This window comes from Panulirus ornatus, chromosome 64 (genome assembly GCF_036320965.1).
Source record: "Panulirus ornatus isolate Po-2019 chromosome 64, ASM3632096v1, whole genome shotgun sequence".
NCBI lineage: Eukaryota > Metazoa > Arthropoda > Malacostraca > Decapoda > Palinuridae > Panulirus > Panulirus ornatus.
Window position 1 is genome coordinate 28,301,633 of NC_092287.1, and position 21,653 is coordinate 28,323,285.

The 21,653-nt window shown below is 40.0% G+C and overlaps 1 protein-coding gene across 7 annotated transcripts in view; it reads left to right on the forward strand.

Moving 5' to 3' along the window:
- LOC139746355 (ralA-binding protein 1-like) overlaps nt 1-21,653 on the forward strand; it is a 248,109-nt gene that overhangs the window by 29,138 nt on the left and 197,318 nt on the right. The window contains exon 2 of one of the 7 annotated variants that reach the window (XM_071657533.1): nt 16,219-16,374. The exons of 5 other annotated variants lie outside the window; for them this stretch is intronic. In XM_071657533.1, the coding sequence (XP_071513634.1) occupies nt 16,278-16,374 (97 nt within the window). In that variant the 5' untranslated portion in view covers nt 16,219-16,277. Of the gene's footprint in view, nt 1-16,218; nt 16,375-21,653 lie in introns of those variants that run through there. One more of the 7 variants, XM_071657538.1, reaches the window with a different exon arrangement.

Below are 21,653 nucleotides of genomic sequence, written 5' to 3' on the forward strand. Positions count from 1 at the left end.
ACCAAATGCCTCTCTCTTCTCTTTCACTAATGCTCTTACTTCTTCATCCCCTATATATATATTTATATATTATTAATTTATATTTATTTTTTTTTGTCGCTGTCTCCCACTTGAGCGAGGTAGTGCAAGGAAACAGATGAAAGAAATGGCCCAACCCACCCACATACACATGTATATACATAAACGTCCACACACGCACATATACATAACTATACGTCTCGACGTATACATATATATACACACACAGACATATACATATATACGCATGTACATAATTCATACTGTCTGCCCTTATTCATTCCCATCACCACCCTGCCACACATGCAATAACAACCCCCTCCCCCTCATGTGAGGGAGGTAGCGCTAGGAAAAAACAACAAAGGCCACATTCGTTCACACTCAGTCTCTAGCTGTCATGTAATAATACACCGAAACCACAGCTCCCTTTCCACATCCAGGCCCCACACAACTTTCCATGGTTTACTCCAGACGCTTCACATGCCCTGCTTCAATCAATTGACAGCACTTCGACCCCGGTATACCACATCGTTCCAATTCACTCTATTCCTTGCACGCCTTTCACCCTCCTGCATGTTCAGGCCCCGATCACTCAAAATCTTTTTCACTCCATCTTTCCACCTCCAATTTGGACTCCCACTTCTCCTCGTTCCCTCCTCCTCTGACACATATATCCTCTTGGTCAATCTTTTCTCACTCATCCTCTCCATGTGACCAAACCATTTCAAAACTCCCTCTTCTGCTCTCTCAACCACACTCTTTTTTATTACCACTCATCTCTCTTACCCTATTATTACTTACTCGATCAAACCATCTCACACCACATATTGTCCTCAAACATCTCATTTCCAGCACATCCACCCTCCTGCACACAACTCTATCCATAGCCCACACCTCGCAACCGTATAACATTGTTGGAACCACTATTCCTTCAAACATACCCATTTTTGCTTTCCGAGGTAATGTTCTCGACTTCCACACATTTTTCAACGCTCCCTGAACTTTTGCTGCCTCCCCCACCCTATGATTCACTTCTGCTTCCATTGGTTCCATCCGCTGCCAAATCCACTCCCAGATATCTAAAACGCTTCAGTTCCTCCAGTTTTTCTCCATTCAAACTTACCTCCCAATTGACTTGACCTTCAACCCTACTGTACCTAATAACCTTGCTCTTATTCACATTTACTCTCAGCTTTCTTCTTTCACACACTTTACCAAACTCAGTCACCAGCTTCTACAGTTTCTCACATGAATCAGCCACAAGCGCTGTATCATCAGCAAACAATAACTGACTCACTTCTCAAGCTCTCTCATCCACAACAGACTGCATACTTGCCCCTCTTTCCAAAACTCTTGCATTCACCTCCCTAACAACCCCATCCACAAACAAATTAAACAACCATGGAGACATCACACACCCCTGCCACAAACCTACATTCACTGAGAACTAATCACTTTCCTCTCTTCCTACACGTTCACATGCCTTACATCCTCGATAAAAACTTTTCACTGCTTCTAACAACTTGCCTCCCACACCATATATTCTTAATACCTTCCACAGAGCATCTCTATCAACTCTCTCATATGCCTTCTCCAGATCTATAAATGCTACATACAAATCCATTTGCTTTTCTGAGTATTTGTCACATACATTTTTCAAGGCAAACACCTGATCCACACATCCTCTACCACTTTTCAAAACCACATTGCTCTTCCCCAATCTGACACTCTGTACATGCCTTCACCCTTTCAATCAATACCCTACCACATAATTTCCCAGGAATACTCAACAAACTTATACATCTGTAATATGAGCACTCACTTTTATCCCATTTGCCTTTGTACAATGGCACTATTCAAGCATTCCGCTAATCCTCAGGCACCTCACCATGAGACATACATACATTAAATAACCTTACCAACCAGTCAACATTATATTATTTATTTTGTTTATATTTATTTATTTCTTTTTATTTTGCTTTGTCACTGTCTCCTGCGTTAGCGAGGTAGTGCAAGGAAACAGACGAAAGAATGGCCCAACCCACCCACATACACTTGTATATACATATACGTCTGCACACGCAAGTATACATACCTATGCATCTCAATGTATACATATATATACACACACAGACATATACATATATACACATGTACATAATTCATACTGTCTGACTTTATTTATTCCCATCGCCACCTCGCCACACATGGAATAACATCCCCCTCCCCCCTCATGTGTGTGAGGTAGCGCTAGGAAAAGACAACAAAGGCCCCATTTTTTCACACTCAGTCTCTAGCTATCATGTAATAATGCATCGAAACCACAGCTCCCTTTCCACATCCAGGCCCCACAGAACTTTCCATGGTTTACCCCAGACACTTCACATGCCTTGGTTCAATCCATTGACAGCACGTCACCCCTGGTATACCACATCATTCCAATTCACTCTATTCCTTACATGCCTTTCACCCTCCTGCATGTTCAGGCCCCAATCACTCAAAATCTTTTTCACTCCATCTTTCCACCTCCAATTTGGTCTCCCACTTCTCGTTCCCTCCACCTCTGACACATATATCCTCTTTGTCAATCTTTCCTCACTCATTCTCTCCATGTGACCAAACCATTTCAAAACACCCTCTTCTGCTCTCTCAACCACACTCTTTTTATTACCACACATCTCTCTTTCCCTATTATTACTTACTCGATCAAACCACCTCACACCACATATTGTCCTGAAACATCTCATTTCCAGCACATCCACTCTCCTGCGCACAACTCTATCCATAGCCCACGCCTTGCAACCATACAATTTTGTTGGAACCACTATTCCTTCAAACATACCCATTTTTACTTTCTGAGATAATGTTCTCGACTTCCAAACATTCTTCAAGGTTCCCAGAACTTTCGTCCCCTCCCCCACCCTATGATTCACTTCTGCTACCATGGTTCCATCTGCTACCAAATCCACTCCTAGATATTTAAAATACTTCACTTCCTCCAGTTTTTCTCCATTCAAACTTACCTCCCAATTGACTTGACCCTCAACCCTACTGTACCTCATAACCTTACTCTTATTCACATTTACTCTTAACTTTCTTCTTTCACGCACTTTACCAAACTCAGTCACCAGCTTCTGCAGTTTCTCACATGAATGAGCCACCAGCGCTGTATCATCAGCGAACAACAACTGACTCACTTCCCAAGCTCTCTCATCCACAACAGACTGCATACTTGCCCCTCTTTCCAAAACTCTTGCAGTTACCTCCCTAACAACCCCATCCATAAACAAATTAAACAACCATGGAGACATCACACACCCCTGCCGCAAACCTACATTCACTGAGAACCAATCACTTTCCTCTCTTCCCACACGTACACATGCCTTACATTCTCGATAAAAACATTTCACTGCTTCCAACAACTTGCCTCCCACATCATATATTCCTAATACCTTCCACAGAGCATCTCTATCAACTCTGTCATATGCCTTCTCCAGATCTATAAATGCTACATACAAATGCATTTGCTTTTCTAAGTATTTCTCACATACATTCTTTAAAGCAAACACCTGGTCCACACATCCTCTACCACTTCTGAAACCACACTGCTCTTCCCCAGTCTGATGCTCTATACATGCCTTCACCCTCTCAGTCAATACCCTGCCATATAATTTCCCAGGAATACTCAACAAACTTATACCTCTGTAATTTGAGCACTCACACTTATCCCCTTTGCCTTTGTACAATGGCACTATGCAAGCATTCCGCCAATCCTCAGACACCTCACCATGAATCATACATACATTGAATAACCTTACCAACCAGTCAACAATACAGTCACTCCCATTTTAATAAATTCCACTGCGATACCATCCAAACCCACTGCCTTGCTGGCTTTCATCTTCTGCAAAGCTTTTACTACCTCTTCTCTGTTTACCAAATCATTCTCCCTAACCCTCTCACTTTGCACACCACCTCGACCAAAACACCCTATATCTGCCACTCAATCATCAAACACATTCAACAAACCTTCAAAATACTCACTCCATTCCCTCACATCACCACTACTTGTTATCACCTCCCCATTAGCTCCCTTCACTGAAGTTTCCATTTATTCCCTTGTCTTACGCACTTTATTTACCTCTTTCCAAAACATCTTTTTATTCTCCCTAAAATTTAATGATACTCTCTCATCCCAACTCTCGTTTGCCCTCTTTTTCACCTCTTGCACATTTCTCTTGACCTCCTGCCTCTTTCTTTTATACATCTCCCACTCTTTTGCATTATTTCTCTGCAAAAATTGACCAAATGCCTCTCTCTTCTCTTTCACTAATGCTCTTACTTCTTCATCCCCTATATATATATTTATATATTATTAATTTATATTTATTTTTTTTTGTCGCTGTCTCCCACTTGAGCGAGGTAGTGCAAGGAAACAGATGAAAGAAATGGCCCAACCCACCCACATACACATGTATATACATAAACGTCCACACACGCACATATACATAACTATACGTCTCGACGTATACATATATATACACACACAGACATATACATATATACGCATGTACATAATTCATACTGTCTGCCCTTATTCATTCCCATCACCACCCTGCCACACATGCAATAACAACCCCCTCCCCCTCATGTGAGGGAGGTAGCGCTAGGAAAAAACAACAAAGGCCACATTCGTTCACACTCAGTCTCTAGCTGTCATGTAATAATACACCGAAACCACAGCTCCCTTTCCACATCCAGGCCCCACACAACTTTCCATGGTTTACTCCAGACGCTTCACATGCCCTGCTTCAATCAATTGACAGCACTTCGACCCCGGTATACCACATCGTTCCAATTCACTCTATTCCTTGCACGCCTTTCACCCTCCTGCATGTTCAGGCCCCGATCACTCAAAATCTTTTTCACTCCATCTTTCCACCTCCAATTTGGACTCCCACTTCTCCTCGTTCCCTCCTCCTCTGACACATATATCCTCTTGGTCAATCTTTTCTCACTCATCCTCTCCATGTGACCAAACCATTTCAAAACTCCCTCTTCTGCTCTCTCAACCACACTCTTTTTTATTACCACTCATCTCTCTTACCCTATTATTACTTACTCGATCAAACCATCTCACACCACATATTGTCCTCAAACATCTCATTTCCAGCACATCCACCCTCCTGCACACAACTCTATCCATAGCCCACACCTCGCAACCGTATAACATTGTTGGAACCACTATTCCTTCAAACATACCCATTTTTGCTTTCCGAGGTAATGTTCTCGACTTCCACACATTTTTCAACGCTCCCTGAACTTTTGCTGCCTCCCCCACCCTATGATTCACTTCTGCTTCCATTGGTTCCATCCGCTGCCAAATCCACTCCCAGATATCTAAAACGCTTCAGTTCCTCCAGTTTTTCTCCATTCAAACTTACCTCCCAATTGACTTGACCTTCAACCCTACTGTACCTAATAACCTTGCTCTTATTCACATTTACTCTCAGCTTTCTTCTTTCACACACTTTACCAAACTCAGTCACCAGCTTCTACAGTTTCTCACATGAATCAGCCACAAGCGCTGTATCATCAGCAAACAATAACTGACTCACTTCTCAAGCTCTCTCATCCACAACAGACTGCATACTTGCCCCTCTTTCCAAAACTCTTGCATTCACCTCCCTAACAACCCCATCCACAAACAAATTAAACAACCATGGAGACATCACACACCCCTGCCACAAACCTACATTCACTGAGAACTAATCACTTTCCTCTCTTCCTACACGTTCACATGCCTTACATCCTCGATAAAAACTTTTCACTGCTTCTAACAACTTGCCTCCCACACCATATATTCTTAATACCTTCCACAGAGCATCTCTATCAACTCTCTCATATGCCTTCTCCAGATCTATAAATGCTACATACAAATCCATTTGCTTTTCTGAGTATTTGTCACATACATTTTTCAAGGCAAACACCTGATCCACACATCCTCTACCACTTTTCAAAACCACATTGCTCTTCCCCAATCTGACACTCTGTACATGCCTTCACCCTTTCAATCAATACCCTACCACATAATTTCCCAGGAATACTCAACAAACTTATACATCTGTAATATGAGCACTCACTTTTATCCCATTTGCCTTTGTACAATGGCACTATTCAAGCATTCCGCTAATCCTCAGGCACCTCACCATGAGACATACATACATTAAATAACCTTACCAACCAGTCAACATTATATTATTTATTTTGTTTATATTTATTTATATCTATTTATTTTGCTTTATCGCTGTCTTCCGCGTTAGCGAGGTGCGCAAGGAAACAGGCAAAAGAATGGCCCAACCCACCCACATACAAATGTATATATATATACATGTCCACACACGCAAATATACATACCTCTACATCTCAACGTATACATATATATACATACACAGACATATACATATATACACATGTACATAATTCATACTGTCTGCCTTTATTCATTCCCATCGCCACCCCGCCACACATGAAATAACAACCCCCTCCCCCTCCTGTGCACGAGGTAGCGCTAGGAAGACAAAAAGGCCCCATTCGTTCACACTCAGTCTCTAGCTGTCATGTAATAATGCACCGAAACCACAGCTCCCTTTCCACATCCAGGCCCCACAGAACTTTCCATGGTTTACCCCAGACGCTTCACATGCCCTGGTTCAATCCATTGACAGCATGTCGACCCCGGTATACCACATCTTTCCAATTCACTATTCCTTGCACGCCTTTCACCCTCCTGCATGTTCAGGCCCCAATCACTCAAAATCTTTTTCACTCCATCTTTCCACCTCCAATTTGGTCTCCCATTTCTCCTCGTTTCCTCCACCTGAGACACATATATCCTCTTTGTCAATCTTTCCTGACTCATTCCCTCCATGTGACCAAACCATTTCAAAACACCCTCTTTTGCTCTCTCAACCACACTCTTTTTATTACCACACATCTCCCTTACCCTATTATCACTCGATCAAACCACCTCACACCATATATTGTCCTCAAATATCTCATTTCCAGCACATCCACCCTCTTGTGCACAACTCTGTCCATAGCCCACACCTCGCAACCATACAAGATTGTTGGAACCACTATTCCTTCAAACGTGCCCATTTTGTCTTTCCGAGATATTGTTCTCGACTTCCACACATTCTTCAAGGCTCCTAGAATTTTTGCCCCCTCCCCTACCCTATGATTCACTTCCGCTTCCATGGTTCCATCCGCTGCCAAATCCACTCCCAGATATCTATGCACTTCACTTCTTCCAGTTTTTCTCCATTCAAACTTACCTCCCAATTGACTTGACCCTCAACCCTACTGTACCTAATAACCTTGCTCTTATTCACATTTACTCTCAACTTTCTTCTTTCACACACGTCACCAAACTCAGTCACCAGCTTCTGCAGCTTCTCACATGAATCAGCCACTAGTGCTGTATCATCAGCGAACAACAACTGACTCACTTCCCAAGCTCTCTCATCCACAACAGGCTGCATACTTGCCCCTCTTTCCAAAACTGTTGCATTTACCTGCCTAACAACCCCATCCATAAACAAATTAAACAACCATGGAGACATCACACACCCCTGCCGCAAACCTACATTCACTGAGAACCAATCACTTTCCTCTCTTCCTACACGTACACATGCCTTACATCCTCGATAAAAACTTTTCACTGCTTCTAAGAACTTGCCTCCCACACCATATATTCTTAATACCTTCCACAGAGCATCTCTATCAACTCTATCATATGCCTTCTCCAGATCCATAAATGCTACATACAAATCCATTTGTTTTTCTAAGTATTTCTCACATACATTCTTCAAAGCAAACACCTGATCCACACATCCTCTACCACTTCTGAAACCACACTGCTCTTCCCCAATCTCATGCTCTGTACATGCCTTCACTCTCTCAATCAGTACCCTGCCATATAATTTCCCAGGAATACTCAACAAACTTATACCTCTGTAATTTGAGCACTTACCTTTGTCCCCTTTGCCTTTGTACAATGGCACTATGCAAGCATTCTGCCAATCCTCAGGCACCTCACCATGAATCATACATACATTAAATAACCTTACCAATCAGTCAACGATAGTCACCCCCTTTTTTGATAAATTCCACTGCAATGAAACTCGCTGCCTTGCCAGCTTTCATCTTCCGCAAAGCTTTTACTACCTCTTCTCTGTTTACCAAATCATCCTCCCTATCCCTCTCACTTTGCACACCACCTTGACCAAAACACCCTATATCTGCCACTCTATCATCAAACACATTCAACAGACCTTCAAAATACTCACTACATCTCCTTCTCACATCACCACTACTTGTTATCACCTCCCCATTAGCCCCCTTCACTGAAGTTCCCATTTGTTCCCTTGTCTTACGCACTTTATTTACCTTCTTCCAAAACATCTTTTTATTCTCCCTAAAATTTAATGATACTCTCTCACCCCAACTCTCATTTGCCCTCTTTTTCACCTCTTACACCTTTCTCTTGACTTCCTGCCTCTTTCTTTTATACATCTCCCACTCATTTGCATTATTTCCCTGCAAAAATTGACCAAATACCTCTCTCTTCTCTTTCACTAATAATCTTACTTCTTCGTCCCACCACTCACTACCCTTTCTAATCTGCCCACCTCCCACGCTTCTCATGCCGCAAGCATCTTTTGTCCAAGCCATCACTACTTCCCTAAATACATCCCATTCCTCCCCCACTCCCCTTACCTCCTTTGTTCTCACCTTTTTCCATTCTGTACTCAGTCTCTCCTGGTACTTCCTCACACAAGCCTCCTTCCCAAGCTCACTTACTGTTACCACTCTCTTCACCCATTCTTTTCTGAAAACCTCTACAAATCTTCACCTTCGCCTCCACAAGATAATGATCAGACATCCCTCCAGTTGCACCTCTCAGCACATTAACATCCAGAAGTCTTTCTTTCGCGCGCCTATCAATTAAGACGTAATCCAATAACACTCTCTGGCCATCTCTCCTACTTACATATGTATACTTATGTATATCTCTCTCTTTAAACCAGGTATTCCCAATCACCAGTCCTTTTTCAGCACATAGATGTACAAGCTCTTCACCATTTCCATTCACAACATTGAACACCCCATGTATACCAATTATTCCCTCAACTGCCATATTACTCACCTTTACATTCAAATCACCCATCACTATAACCCGGTCTCGTGCATCAAAACCACTAACACACTCATTCAGCTGCTCCCAAAACACTTGCCTCTCATGATCTTTCTTCTCATGCCCAGGTGTATATGCACCAATAATGACCCATCTTTCTCCATCAACTTTCTGCTTTACCCATATCAATCTAGAGTTTACTTTCTTACACTCTAACACATACTCCCACCACTCCTGTTTCAGGAGTAGTGCTACTCCTTCCCTTGCTCTTGTCCTCTCACTAACCCCTGACTTTACTCCCAAGACATTCCCAAACCACTCTTCCCCTTTACCCTTGAGCTTCATTTCACTCAGAGCCAAAACATCCAGGTTCCTTTCCTCAAACATACTACCTATCTCTCCTTTTTTCTCATCTTGGTTACATCACACACATTTAGACACCCCAATCTGAGCCTTCGAGGAGGATGAGCACTTCCCCCGTGACTCCTTCGTGTGTTTCCCCTTTTACAAAGTTAGAAATACAAAGAGGGGAGGGTGTCTCACCCCCCCGCTCCCGCCCCCTTTAGTCGCCTTGTACGACACGTGAGGAATGCGTGGGAAGTATTCTTTGTCCCCTTTCTCCCCTATCCTATTTTGTTTATATATATATATATATATATATATATATATATATATATATATATATATATATATATGTGGTTTCAGAAGTGGTAGAGGATGTGTGGATCAGGTGTTTGCTTTGAAGAATGTTTGTGAGAAATACTTAGAAAAGCAAATGGATTTGTATGTAGCATTTATGGATCTGGAGAAGGCATATGATAGAGTTGATAGAGATGCTCTGTGGAAGGTACTAAGAATATATGGTGTGGGAGGCAAGTTGTTAGAAGCAGTGAAAAGTTTTTATCAAGGATGTAAGGCATGTGTACGTGTAGGAAGAGAGGAAAGTGATTGGTTCTCAGTGAATGTAGGTTTGCGGCAGGGGTGTGTGATGTCTCCATGGTTGTTTAATTTGTTTGTGGATGGGGTTGTTAGGGAGGTGAATGCAAGAGTTTTGGAAAGAGGGGCAAGTATGAAGTCTGTTGGGGATGAGAGAGCTTGGGAAGTGAGTCAGTTGTTGTTCGCTGATGATACAGCGCAGGTGGCTGATTCATGTGAGAAACTGCAGAAGCTGGTGACTGAGTTTGGTAAAGTGTGTGAAAAAAGAAAGTTAAGAGTAAATGTGAATAAGAGCAAGGTTATTAGGTACAGTAGGGTTGAGGGTCAAGTCAATTGGGAGGTAAGTTTGAATGGAGAAAAACTGGAGGAAGTAAAGTGTTTTAGATATCTGGGAGTGGATCTGGCAGCGGATGGAACCATGGAAGTGGAAGTGAATCATAGGGTGGGGGAGGGGGTGAAAATCCTGGGAGCCTTGAAGAATGTGTGGAAGTCGAGAACATTATCTCCGAAAGCAAAAATGGGTATGTTTGAAGGAATAGTGGTTCCAATAGTGTTTTATGGTTGCGAGGTGTGGGATGTGGATAGAATTGTGCGCAGGAGGGTGGATGTGCTGGAAATGAGATGTTTGAGGACAATATGTTATGTGAGTTGGTTTGATCGAGTAAGTAATGTAAGGGTAAGAGAGATGTGTGGAAATAAAAAGAACGTGGTTGAGAGAGCAGAAGAGGGTGTTTTGAAATGGTTTGGGCACATGGAGAGAATGAGTGAGGAAAGATTGACCAAGAGGATATATGTGTCTGAGGTGGAGGGAACGAGGAGAAGTGGGAGACCAAATTGGAGGTGGAAAGATGGAGTGAAAAAGATTTTGAGTGATCAGGGCCTGAACATGCAGGAGGGTGAAAGGCGGTCAAGGAATAGAGTGAATTGGATCTATGTGGTATACCGGGGTTGACGTGCTGTCAGTGGATTGAATCAGGGCATGTGAAGCGTCTGGGGTAAACCATGGAAAGCTGTGTAGGTATGTATATTTGCGTGTGTGGACGTGTATGTATATACATGTGTATGGGGGTGGGTTGGGCCATTTCTTTCTTCTGTTTCCTTGCGCTACCTTGCAAACGCGGGAGACAGTGACAAAGCAAAAAAAAAATATGTATATATATCGCGAGAAATGGTGAATAGTATGATATATAGTATATAATATATATATGTGTGTGCGTGTGTGTGTGTGTACGAGTGGATGGGCCACTTTTCGTGTTTCCTGGTGCAGCCTTGCTGACACGTAAAGCGGCAAACAATTATAATGATAATGATGATAATAATGATAATTATGATAATAATGTCTGTTCTACACTTTTTTTTATTATGGAAAGTGATATGAAAAAAGAAGCATACTTTCATCTTTGTTAGTGTAGAGTGGATGGGGATGGGGCCAAGTTATCCATGTTAGGATGCAGTCATTTTGGTTTGTCTAGGCTTGTTTTCAATATAAATACACCTAATATCACAGAAGTCATGATTTCACATAACAAGTTTTAAGTATTTCTTTTACATTTACATATTTTTTTTTACATATATTTGTTACATACATATGTACCTAACAGTTTGTTTATGTGAATGAATGACTATAACTTTCTTTTCACCAAAACTTTCAACACTAATAATACAGATATTGTTTCTTTTACTCTAGAATTAGCTACTATAGTTAGTGTATACATGTAGCATCATGACCAGATGACATATGTGCACTGTCCATGATAATCTGTGGTGGGCTGAGATGCCTTATATTTTTTTCTGTTGTGATGGTCTGTATCCATAGACAAGTGTGGGTAACTGGTGGAAGCAAACATTAGCTGGGATTTGAATGATGGCAGAAGCCAGTAAAACTTAATATGACACATGAAGTAGTAGCTTCATAACATGTCTCATAGAGGAGTGAAAGGGTTAGAGTGTGATTTCAGAAAACATTTAAGAGTAGGTAATGTCTCATATTTTACGTGCTTCAGAATTTCCTAAGTGCTATGCCCTTTAGTTTTTCAAAAAGTGCTGTGTTGATGTGATTAAATCATTACAACATAACTTTAATGATAGGTTTTGAGATTTTCAAAGCTAAGTAAATTTTATTACAGGTACACCACTAATTTTCCGGCAACTGATGGTTCGGCACCCTCTTTAGTCCGGACAAAATTACATGAAGGGAACTTGAAATTACTATGGCCACCAGACTAGTTTACTGGGAGGCCACAGATGATGTTGTGTGTAGGATGCGCTTATTTACATTCTTTACACTGCACTTGTTTGTGGTGATACTGCAATTCTGTGAGATTCTTAGCTTATTTTGCTTGAATTTAACCCAAGCTATGGCTTCTAAGACATAAGAAGTGTCAGTCGTGGTGTCAGACATACACACCAGTCCATGTCAATCCAAGATAAAGTAGAACTGTTGAAAAAATGGACCGTGGTGTTTCAGTGTGTAAGCTGTGTGACATCGACAGTATTGGTTTATCAACTGTTTATGATATAAAAAAGCAAGGGAGAAAATATTGAAATTCTATGCAGACAGCTATTCCAAGAAGCAAATGATGATTAGAAAAACTATGAAATATGGTAAGAGCACTGAGCATGATCGAGTGATGATGGAATGGTTTCGACAGCGTCAGAGTGATGGAGTAGACTTGTCAGGTAGCATGATAATGGACTAGGCTAACTTGTTCCATAAAGAACTTAAATTACAACATGAGTGTGACTATAGTGAAGGTTGGATTCAAAGATTCAAGAAGCATCATGGAATTTCCATGAACAAAGTGTGAGGAGAAAAGCGGTCTGCAAACCAGGAAGGAGCTGCTGAGTATGTAGACGAATTTGTGAAACTTGTAGCTGACAAGCACCTCAGTCCTGAGCAGGTGCATAATTTACTTCATTTATTGATTTAATTTACATTTAATATTGGTTTCATTTAAATTTCTAGCAGTCCTTGGTATACTTTAGACACATGGGAGATGTATAATTAGTGGGTTAGAGGTGTGTTGATGAATTATTATTACATGACTACGATTGGTCAGGCAAAATGGTTAATTTGGCAAGGCTTTGGAACCAAGAGTGCCGGAAAATTGGTGGTGTACTTGTGTTTCATAATTACATAATATTAACAAGGAGGTTAACAAATGGATTTAGCTGATGGTGAGAAATCATTTTGTAAAGAAGGAAATCCTACTGAATTTTCTTTCATATTACCAGAAAGTGCATATCCAAAAATGAAGGCATTTGCCAGAGAACACATTTCATTTTTTGTTATCACTTGCATGTGTGAGCAAGGTATGTGGAATATATGTCTTGAACTAGAAGCTGTCATCGAGGCCACCAAGAAACAGGCTCATCAGTGTCATTGAAAGCTAGGTGATATTAAATGTCTGTTTTTATATATTGATACATTGAAGGACAAATTCTTGAAAGTTTCTTCACAAAAAAATAGAAGTTAATGAGAAATCGACACATCTCTCATATTAGATTCAGACATGATTATTGTCTTGTGTGGTATTTGCATTTTATTTCAAACTTCAAAATGAATTTATGAAAACTGATTTGTAGGGATTTGCTTTTGAATTTTTGGGCTTTTTATGAAAAGTTTAGTGACTTTTATGTTAGATGAATAAGGTGGAGGATATGGTGTGCATGTTAGATGAATAAGGTGGAGGATATGGTGTGCTTGCACAAAATGATATGCAAAGTGAGTGATTACTAGCAAATGGTACAGTAAAAAGAGCAGGTAGTGAAAACCTCAATTAGGATGAGGTATGGAAATGCAGCAGGAGTGATAAGGATGTAGTTAAGTTTATCAGTAAAGGGGAAGACAGTATCGTTGATTGTTTATTCAGATAATTCGGTGTTTGTCTGGAGTTGAATACCTGAGTGCTAGCAGAATGCATGTATGGTACCCTCATATAATGACATAAGGAAAAAAGTGAATGCTATGATTACAGAGTACAAATTTGATATGTATATGGAGCGTGGTGATTGAGAAGGTGTTAGTATGCTCAGAACATCTGACTGGATAGGAGCAGAAGTAGAGGATATGTGGACCAGGTATATGCTACAAAGAATATGTGTGAGAAGTACTTGGAGAAAGAGAGTGAATTATTTATGGCATTATAGATATTGAGAAAATGTATAATGATTTTGAGAGAGAGGCCTTGTGAGAGATGCCACAAGCATGTGGGTAAAATGAAGTTATTAAATGCTGCAAGGAGTTTATGCCAGTAAGACGTGTGCAAGTGGGATTGGAAGTGGGTGAGTGGTTGCCATAGAAGGTTGATAAGAGGTTCTGTGTGCCAAGTTTAGGCATGAATGGTGAAGGAGGGATCAAAGAGTTAGAAAGATAGAGTTAATGGGCCTGAAGGGCGTTGGATCCTAGATTGATTCAAAAGGATGAACAGCATGCATGGAATAGAATGAATTGGACTGACATGATTTATAGGGAGTAGCATGCTTGAACAGCATGCATGGGATAGAATGAATTGGACTGACATGATTTATAGGGAGTGGCATGCTGTCTATAGGCTGAATGAGGTCATAAGCAATGATCATGGTAAACCATAGAATAGTTTGTTGGACTTATCTGTGAATTTTAAGCTTTGGTTTCAGTACATTATGCATGACAGCTAAAGAGTAGACATGTGTAATTAAGGCTGTTTCTTATATTTGTTTCTTATACTATGCCCAGATGGAAGAAGCATTTAGATACCGTATGAAATAAGAATTAAACACTTTCAGAAATTCATTAAGCTAAAAACCAGCTTTGTCCAGCTCCCCAGATTTTTTACATTTATTTGTATATTCTCAACTACAGAAGCAGAATTAGTAAGCTGGAGAGATTTCAGAAGCAATTTACAAGTAAGAATGCAGGAATGAAGCACATGAAATATCATTAGAGATTGAAAGAGTTTGAAGTGTAGTGTTCAGAAAAGAGACTAGAGAGACACAGGATGATTTATGCTTAGTAGCAGGTTAGAGGAAATAAGTGAAACATCCTAGAATTGAAGATCTCAAAATATGAAAAGAACAATGATCAGGTGTATAAGACTTTTGAGGAATATTTCAAAAGATAATACTAAATTATTTGAGAGCCCAACAGGAAAAGTAGACCTTTCAGTGTTGTATTAAAGAAATATCATAGTGAAATAAGAAATTTGTAATGAATGAGCTCTAAAACTTTTAAGTGAATACTAGAAAACCCAACAAATTCACAGTGTTTGTGGCCGAGAAAACATTAGTATTGTGAAACAAGCTGAGTACACAGTGAATTTTACATACCAGTCATGCCTCACGGCAGTATCTCATCGTAGTTAATCATATGTAGGTAACTACTTACTTTCTTCCTTCCACCTTTCTTTCCATCCTTCGTGGTTTCTTATAAGGGCCGATCACAGGCCTTGTATCCTCATACAAAAATATGGGAACCTTGATAAGCCACAACGACACACTTATGTGGAAAGGGTACCTTATTTGAAAGAGGCACCACTACTCATAACCTTCATTTTGCCATTAGATGCTCCAAGAATAGCACAGCAGCAGGACTGAGAATCTAAACTTTTAACATCCATTACATCTTTTCCTTTTCCTCTTGGTTAAAAATCTTTCCATTGAGCAAGGTTAGCATAGTGTAGGGTCTTAGTTGTTGCTGTATGACCAACTTTGTGCACTCATAAGTAACTTTCAGCTGTGCTTGGCTGTAGAATTGATCTTGTCTCTGTTGTGAGAATGGAAAGATTGATTGGCCTTGGGATTGAACCCATTTAATTTTGGGTCCACTTTTCATCTAGTTGTCAAACATGTATTGGCTTCAAAGTACATTTAGTAATTCTATCATGACTGTTGTATGGAAATTTTATGTCACTTACTGTGTTTGATTTTGGGATCCACATTTTTTTGTGGTTAGTCCAGGAGAGCATTATATGAGGAAATTATGAACAGCCATTCTCCATTTATTTCTATGAAATCTGTAGCTTCATTCACCAGCTTAAGTAGTGACAGTGTGCTGTATTTGATGGATTCTCTACTTTGCATTCCAGCATGTCAAAATTTGGATTGTTGACATCCTTCATTTTAGATCAAGATCACACCATAGAGCATGACCAAGGCTACTCAGACTTTGGTTGCAGATTTGAATGAAGTTTGGCAAAATACTTTACTTGTTACCTTCATTGAAAAGTGTCAAGTATTTTACAGTGAGTATCATTTCTTTTGGCCAATTTTTATTTTGTTGTCCTATTATCTCTTCAAGAGATTGCTATGTATGATACAATTCTGACAGTAGGTGGCATGGCTTCCACCCTTGCTTATACATTAGGGAAATGCTTAAGGGATGCAGAATGGCTATGTGCAGATTTAGTTGCTGCATTACCCAGTTGAACTGTGTTATGGATTTTATTTACAAAAAAAAGATCAATTTTTTCTCTTGATTTTTTGGGTTTTCTTAATTTTTGCATCTCAATCTTGACGTTTTTGATATCCTAATAGGGTAAATGCATTTGCATGGTTTAGTGTGATTGCTTGATAAGGTACAGGTCTTGTATTGGAATTAGCTTGTTGATGACGAAGGTTGTACTTATCCGGAGTAATTATTTTGATTTTACCTCATTTTCCTTTCACCTTAGGGCAGAGCTTGTCCAGAGTCTTTGCTTGCTAGTTTGTCCTATAATCAGTTTGTCCCCACTACCACCTTTTTTTTTTTTTTATCAAACCCAACCTAGTAAAGTCAACCTTAGCTTACCAAACCCTGTTCAAGCATAGCTTAACTTAGATTAATCGAATCTAGCCTTAACATGTGGAATGAAACCAAATGGTGTAAAACTGCTGTGGTTTGAGAAATGTAGCACTCCTTTTGTATCATGGTCATGCCAGAGGGAAATACCATTCCCTTTGACATAGGTTTTGGTAACTTAAACATTGTCTTTGTATCATCATTTAAAATCTTATTTAGGTATGAAGGTAGTGGTTGATGGTTTTTTGAATAATCTTGATAATTGGTAACTGCTATCTCTTGGTTTGTCAGGCAATGAAGGTGACTGTATCTTCTTTGATGCTGGTTTCTTCAGCTTTATCTGTTGGACTAAGTAAAACTCCTTTTATTTACAAATTGACTTTGTTTGTGACATCCCTTGAGGATATCAACTGCTCCTTCATACTCTTCTGAAAATTTATTGAATATTTGAATTATTTTAATGTGCTTGACCTATTAGTCAGCAGTTTGGTAGATAACTTTCTTTAAATGCATTGCAAGAACAAAATATTCATGCAGAATGATGGTACTTTAGAGGCCAAATTCTTTTTCATCCCAAATTTTTTGATAGAGGCATCAGGAATTCACAACTTGATGCTTTTCACTCATTTCTGGAAAGATAATCATGTGTGATACTTAACAGAGACATGAAAACATCCAGTAGATGATATTGTTGTTTAATGTTTATGGTGTAAATGTAATAATTTATAATGGTCTGGCAATGATATGATGCTCTAGATTATTCCTTAAGGCTCTCTTGATGTTTAGTGAGTAACAAAGGCTACCCTGATTCAGAAGTCTGATGCTTCTAGGGTGGATCTAGAGTCACCTGAATCAATGCTTGGTCAGAAACTGGGATAGAAGCCCTGATGATGGGTAAGGAGGCTTAGCTGTAGGTGGAAACTGCACTTACTGAGTGTTCACTTGTCCTATTCTTCCTTGCAGGCTGCTATGGCTTAAAGACGGGGTCAGTTCTAAGCAGTTTCAGTGAATCCTGCTGCATCTTGACCAGGCTGTTATTGGGCAGGGATTGCCTTTAAAGCTCTGTCTCATTCTTGTTCTACGGTTGGAACGTTTTCAAACAGGTTCTGCTGTGAATGATTTCTCTGAGCTTTTGGCAGAATATTTCCATAGTACCCCCATAATTTCCTTTTTTATTCTTTTGCTAATTAGGCTACAATGAGTGCAGAAATGCTTTAGCCAACCTGGCCTGGCTTTGAATGTTTGGTTAGCCAAACTCAGCTGGGTTCAGATTTAGTGGCTGCAATTTGTAGTTCCATGTCATACTCTGGACCTCCCTCAGCACAGTGCTGTTGGTCCACTGAGGCACAGCACTCTTAAGTTCCGTGTGCTTCCTTTTTCTGATCAGTTTAATAGAAGAGGAAGGGCCACTATCTTGTGCTCTATTTTTTTCATTTACTTGGCTTTAACTGTATCATAAGATATTCTCTTTCTAAGCCCATATCCCTATTTGAGATTTTTTTTTTTTTTTTTCAAACTATTCGCCATTTCCCGCATCAGCAAGGTAGCGTTAAGAACAGAGTACTGGGCCTCTGAGGGAAAATCCTCACCTGGCCCCCTTCTCTGTTCCTTCTTTTGGAAAATTAAAAAAAAAACAAGAGGGGAGGATTTCCAGCCCCCCGCTCCCTCCCCTTTTAGTCGCCTTCTACGACACGCAGGGAATACGTGGGAAGTATTCTTTCTCCCCTATCCCCAGGGATGTGAGCTACTATTCCCATGCTCATGATTCTGTCAGTTTTAATTTTTGAACCATGCTGAGGTGTTTTCTGGACCTTTTGGCACATGCAATACTGCTACCAAAGATCTCTTCCATAATTTATCACAAAAAGGGAGTCCTTTTAACTGCAAAAAAAAAAGTCACTGCAGTTACAACAAAAGACAGAGAACATGGCCACAAAGTTTGTGTGTCTTGACCAAGTGCATGCTCACCTTAGACAGGTGGACAGTCTTGATTTCTACTCACCAATGTTGTATGAAATGTTTATCTTTGTAGATGTAAAGGTACAAAAGAATTGTATTGCACCATGAAATAATTGTACTGTGAGTATTACAGAATAGTAAAACTATGCTTTTCAATGTGATTTAACAAATGAAAAATGCACACAGAGGGAATGAGCCACAAGCTGTTACACTCACTCATGATGCCCAGCATCTTAGAAGTAGGTTAGGAACTCTAACATTCCAACCCCATCTGATGGATCTAACTTTGCCAAAGTAAACTTGGAATGTGCTGTTATTTCATAGGCTCAAGCTTTGGATCACAGACTTAGTCTGATAGGGCTCAAAAGGTCCATTTGCAGCCAAATTTTGTTGCTATGAAGTCTGTTAGGATAGGACTTCTCTGTAATATGATGGAAATTAACGAATATCAGATATAACCTATTGGCACTTCCTTATGTTAACATCAAGGAGATTAATGAGAATTGAAGATGTAAGTTTCACTAACAAAGCCAATGAATAAGACACTAAAGAAGATTACAGTGATTATTGAACAGACTAGTTTTAAGAGAAAGTTGTAGATTTGATGTAACAAATTTCAAGGAAAAATCTGACCACATCCTCAAGGTTGCAGTCAGTCTTTGGCACTTGTACTTACATAGTTAGGAGTGTTATTGGACTCAGCCTGCCTGTGGTTACACCGCAACTGAAAATTTACCTTTGGCAAGGCTGTACTATCATCTTTATTTAAAATGGAGTAAAGTCTCATTGAAGAACTTGTCACTCAGGAGTCCATCATTGCACAGTACTGAAAGTAGTACACCCTTAAAGCTGCAAGGGATCCTGGAAAAGTGGTCATGGAGCAAAACCAAGATCCCTTCAAGAAATGGTTCCTTGATAGATTGATAACTAAATACTGTATGGGGAGGATCCTTTACACTTTTAGGTCCCAATTATATCTTGAACATTTTCTATTCTTACAGCTTCTTAAATTTATTTAAGATATGTGAACTAACTATGTCTTCAGTTATTTTATTCAAATCTAACACCACTTATATTATAAAAGTATTTCTTCACATCCCAATAACTTGTCCCTCAACCCAACTAAACCCAATAACCTTGCTTGTATTCACATTTACTCTCAACTTTTTCCTGTCAAACACTCTTCCAAACTCAGTCACTAACTTCTGCACTTTCTTACTGGAATCAGCTTCCAGTACTGTACCATCAGCAAACAACAACTTACTTCCCAGACCCTCTCATCCCCAACAGACTGCATGCTTGCATCTCTCCAAAACTCTACCATTTTCCACCCTCTCTGTAAACAAATTAAACAACCATGGTGACATCACACACCCTTGCTGCAGATCGACCTTCACTGGGAAACATTCCTCTTCGATCTTCCTACTTGTACACATGCCTTAACCCTTGATAAAAACTTCTCATCTGTTTTTTTGTGTATTTCTCACACATCCTTCAAAAAAACACCTGATCCACACATCCTCAAATACTTTTGAATTCACAGTGCTCCTCCCCAATCTGATGTTTTGTACATGCCATCACCCTCTCAATCAGTACCCTTCCATACAACTTACCAGGTATACTCAACAAACTTATGCCTCTGTAGTTTGAACACTCACCTCTATTTCCTTTGCCTTTATGTATGGCATTATACATGCATTCCGCCGATCCTCAGGCACTTCACCGTGATCCATAATACAATGAATATCCTTACCAACCAATCAATGATGCAGTCATCCTCTTTCTTAATAAAGTCAACTGCAATACCTTCCACTCCTGCCACCTTGCCTTGTTTCATCTTCTGCAAGGCTTTTACCACCTCTTCTCTCTTAACCAAACCACTCTCCATGACTCTCCCACTTTGCATACCACCCTGACAAAAGACACCCTACATCTGCCACTCCATCATCAACCACATTTAACAATCCTTCAAAATACTTACTCCATCTCCTCCTCACTTCGTCACTAACTGTTATCACTTTATCTTTTGCCCCCTTCACTTATGTTCCCATTTGTTATCTTGTCTTCTGCATATTATAAATCTTCTTCCAAAACATCTTTCTAGTATCCCTAAAGCTTAATGACACTGGCATACTTCAACTCATTTGCCCTCATTTTCAACCCCTGCACCTTTCTCTTGACCTCCTGCCACTTTGTCTTATAACTCTCCCAGTCATTTGCACCCCTTCCTTGCAAATACTACCAAAATGCCTCTATTTTTTCTCTCTGGCTTATTCTCACTTATTCTCTTACTTATTCACCCTACCACTCACTACCCTTTCTAATCTGCCCACCTTCCACCTTTCTCATGCCACATGCATAGCTTGCACATGCTATCACTGCTTCCCAAAATACCTCCCATCCCTCACCCAATCCGCTTACTTCATTTTTTCTCACTTTTTGCCATTTTACATTCAATCTCTCCTGGTACTTCCTCACACAAGATTTCTTTCTAAGCTCACTTACTCTCACCACTCTTTTTTCCATGACATTGTTTCCTCTTTTAACCTCTACAAATCTTCACTCTTGCCTCCACAAGATAGTGATCAGACATCCCACCAGCTGCCCCTCTCAGCACATTAACATTCAGAAGTCTCTTTTTAACATGCCTTTCAATTAATCCATAATCTAATAATGCCCTTTGACCATCTCTCCTGCTCTCATATATTTGTGTATACCTCTCTTTTTGAACTAGGTACCCCAAATCACTAGTCTTTTTTCAGCACAACTACACAAGCTCTTCAC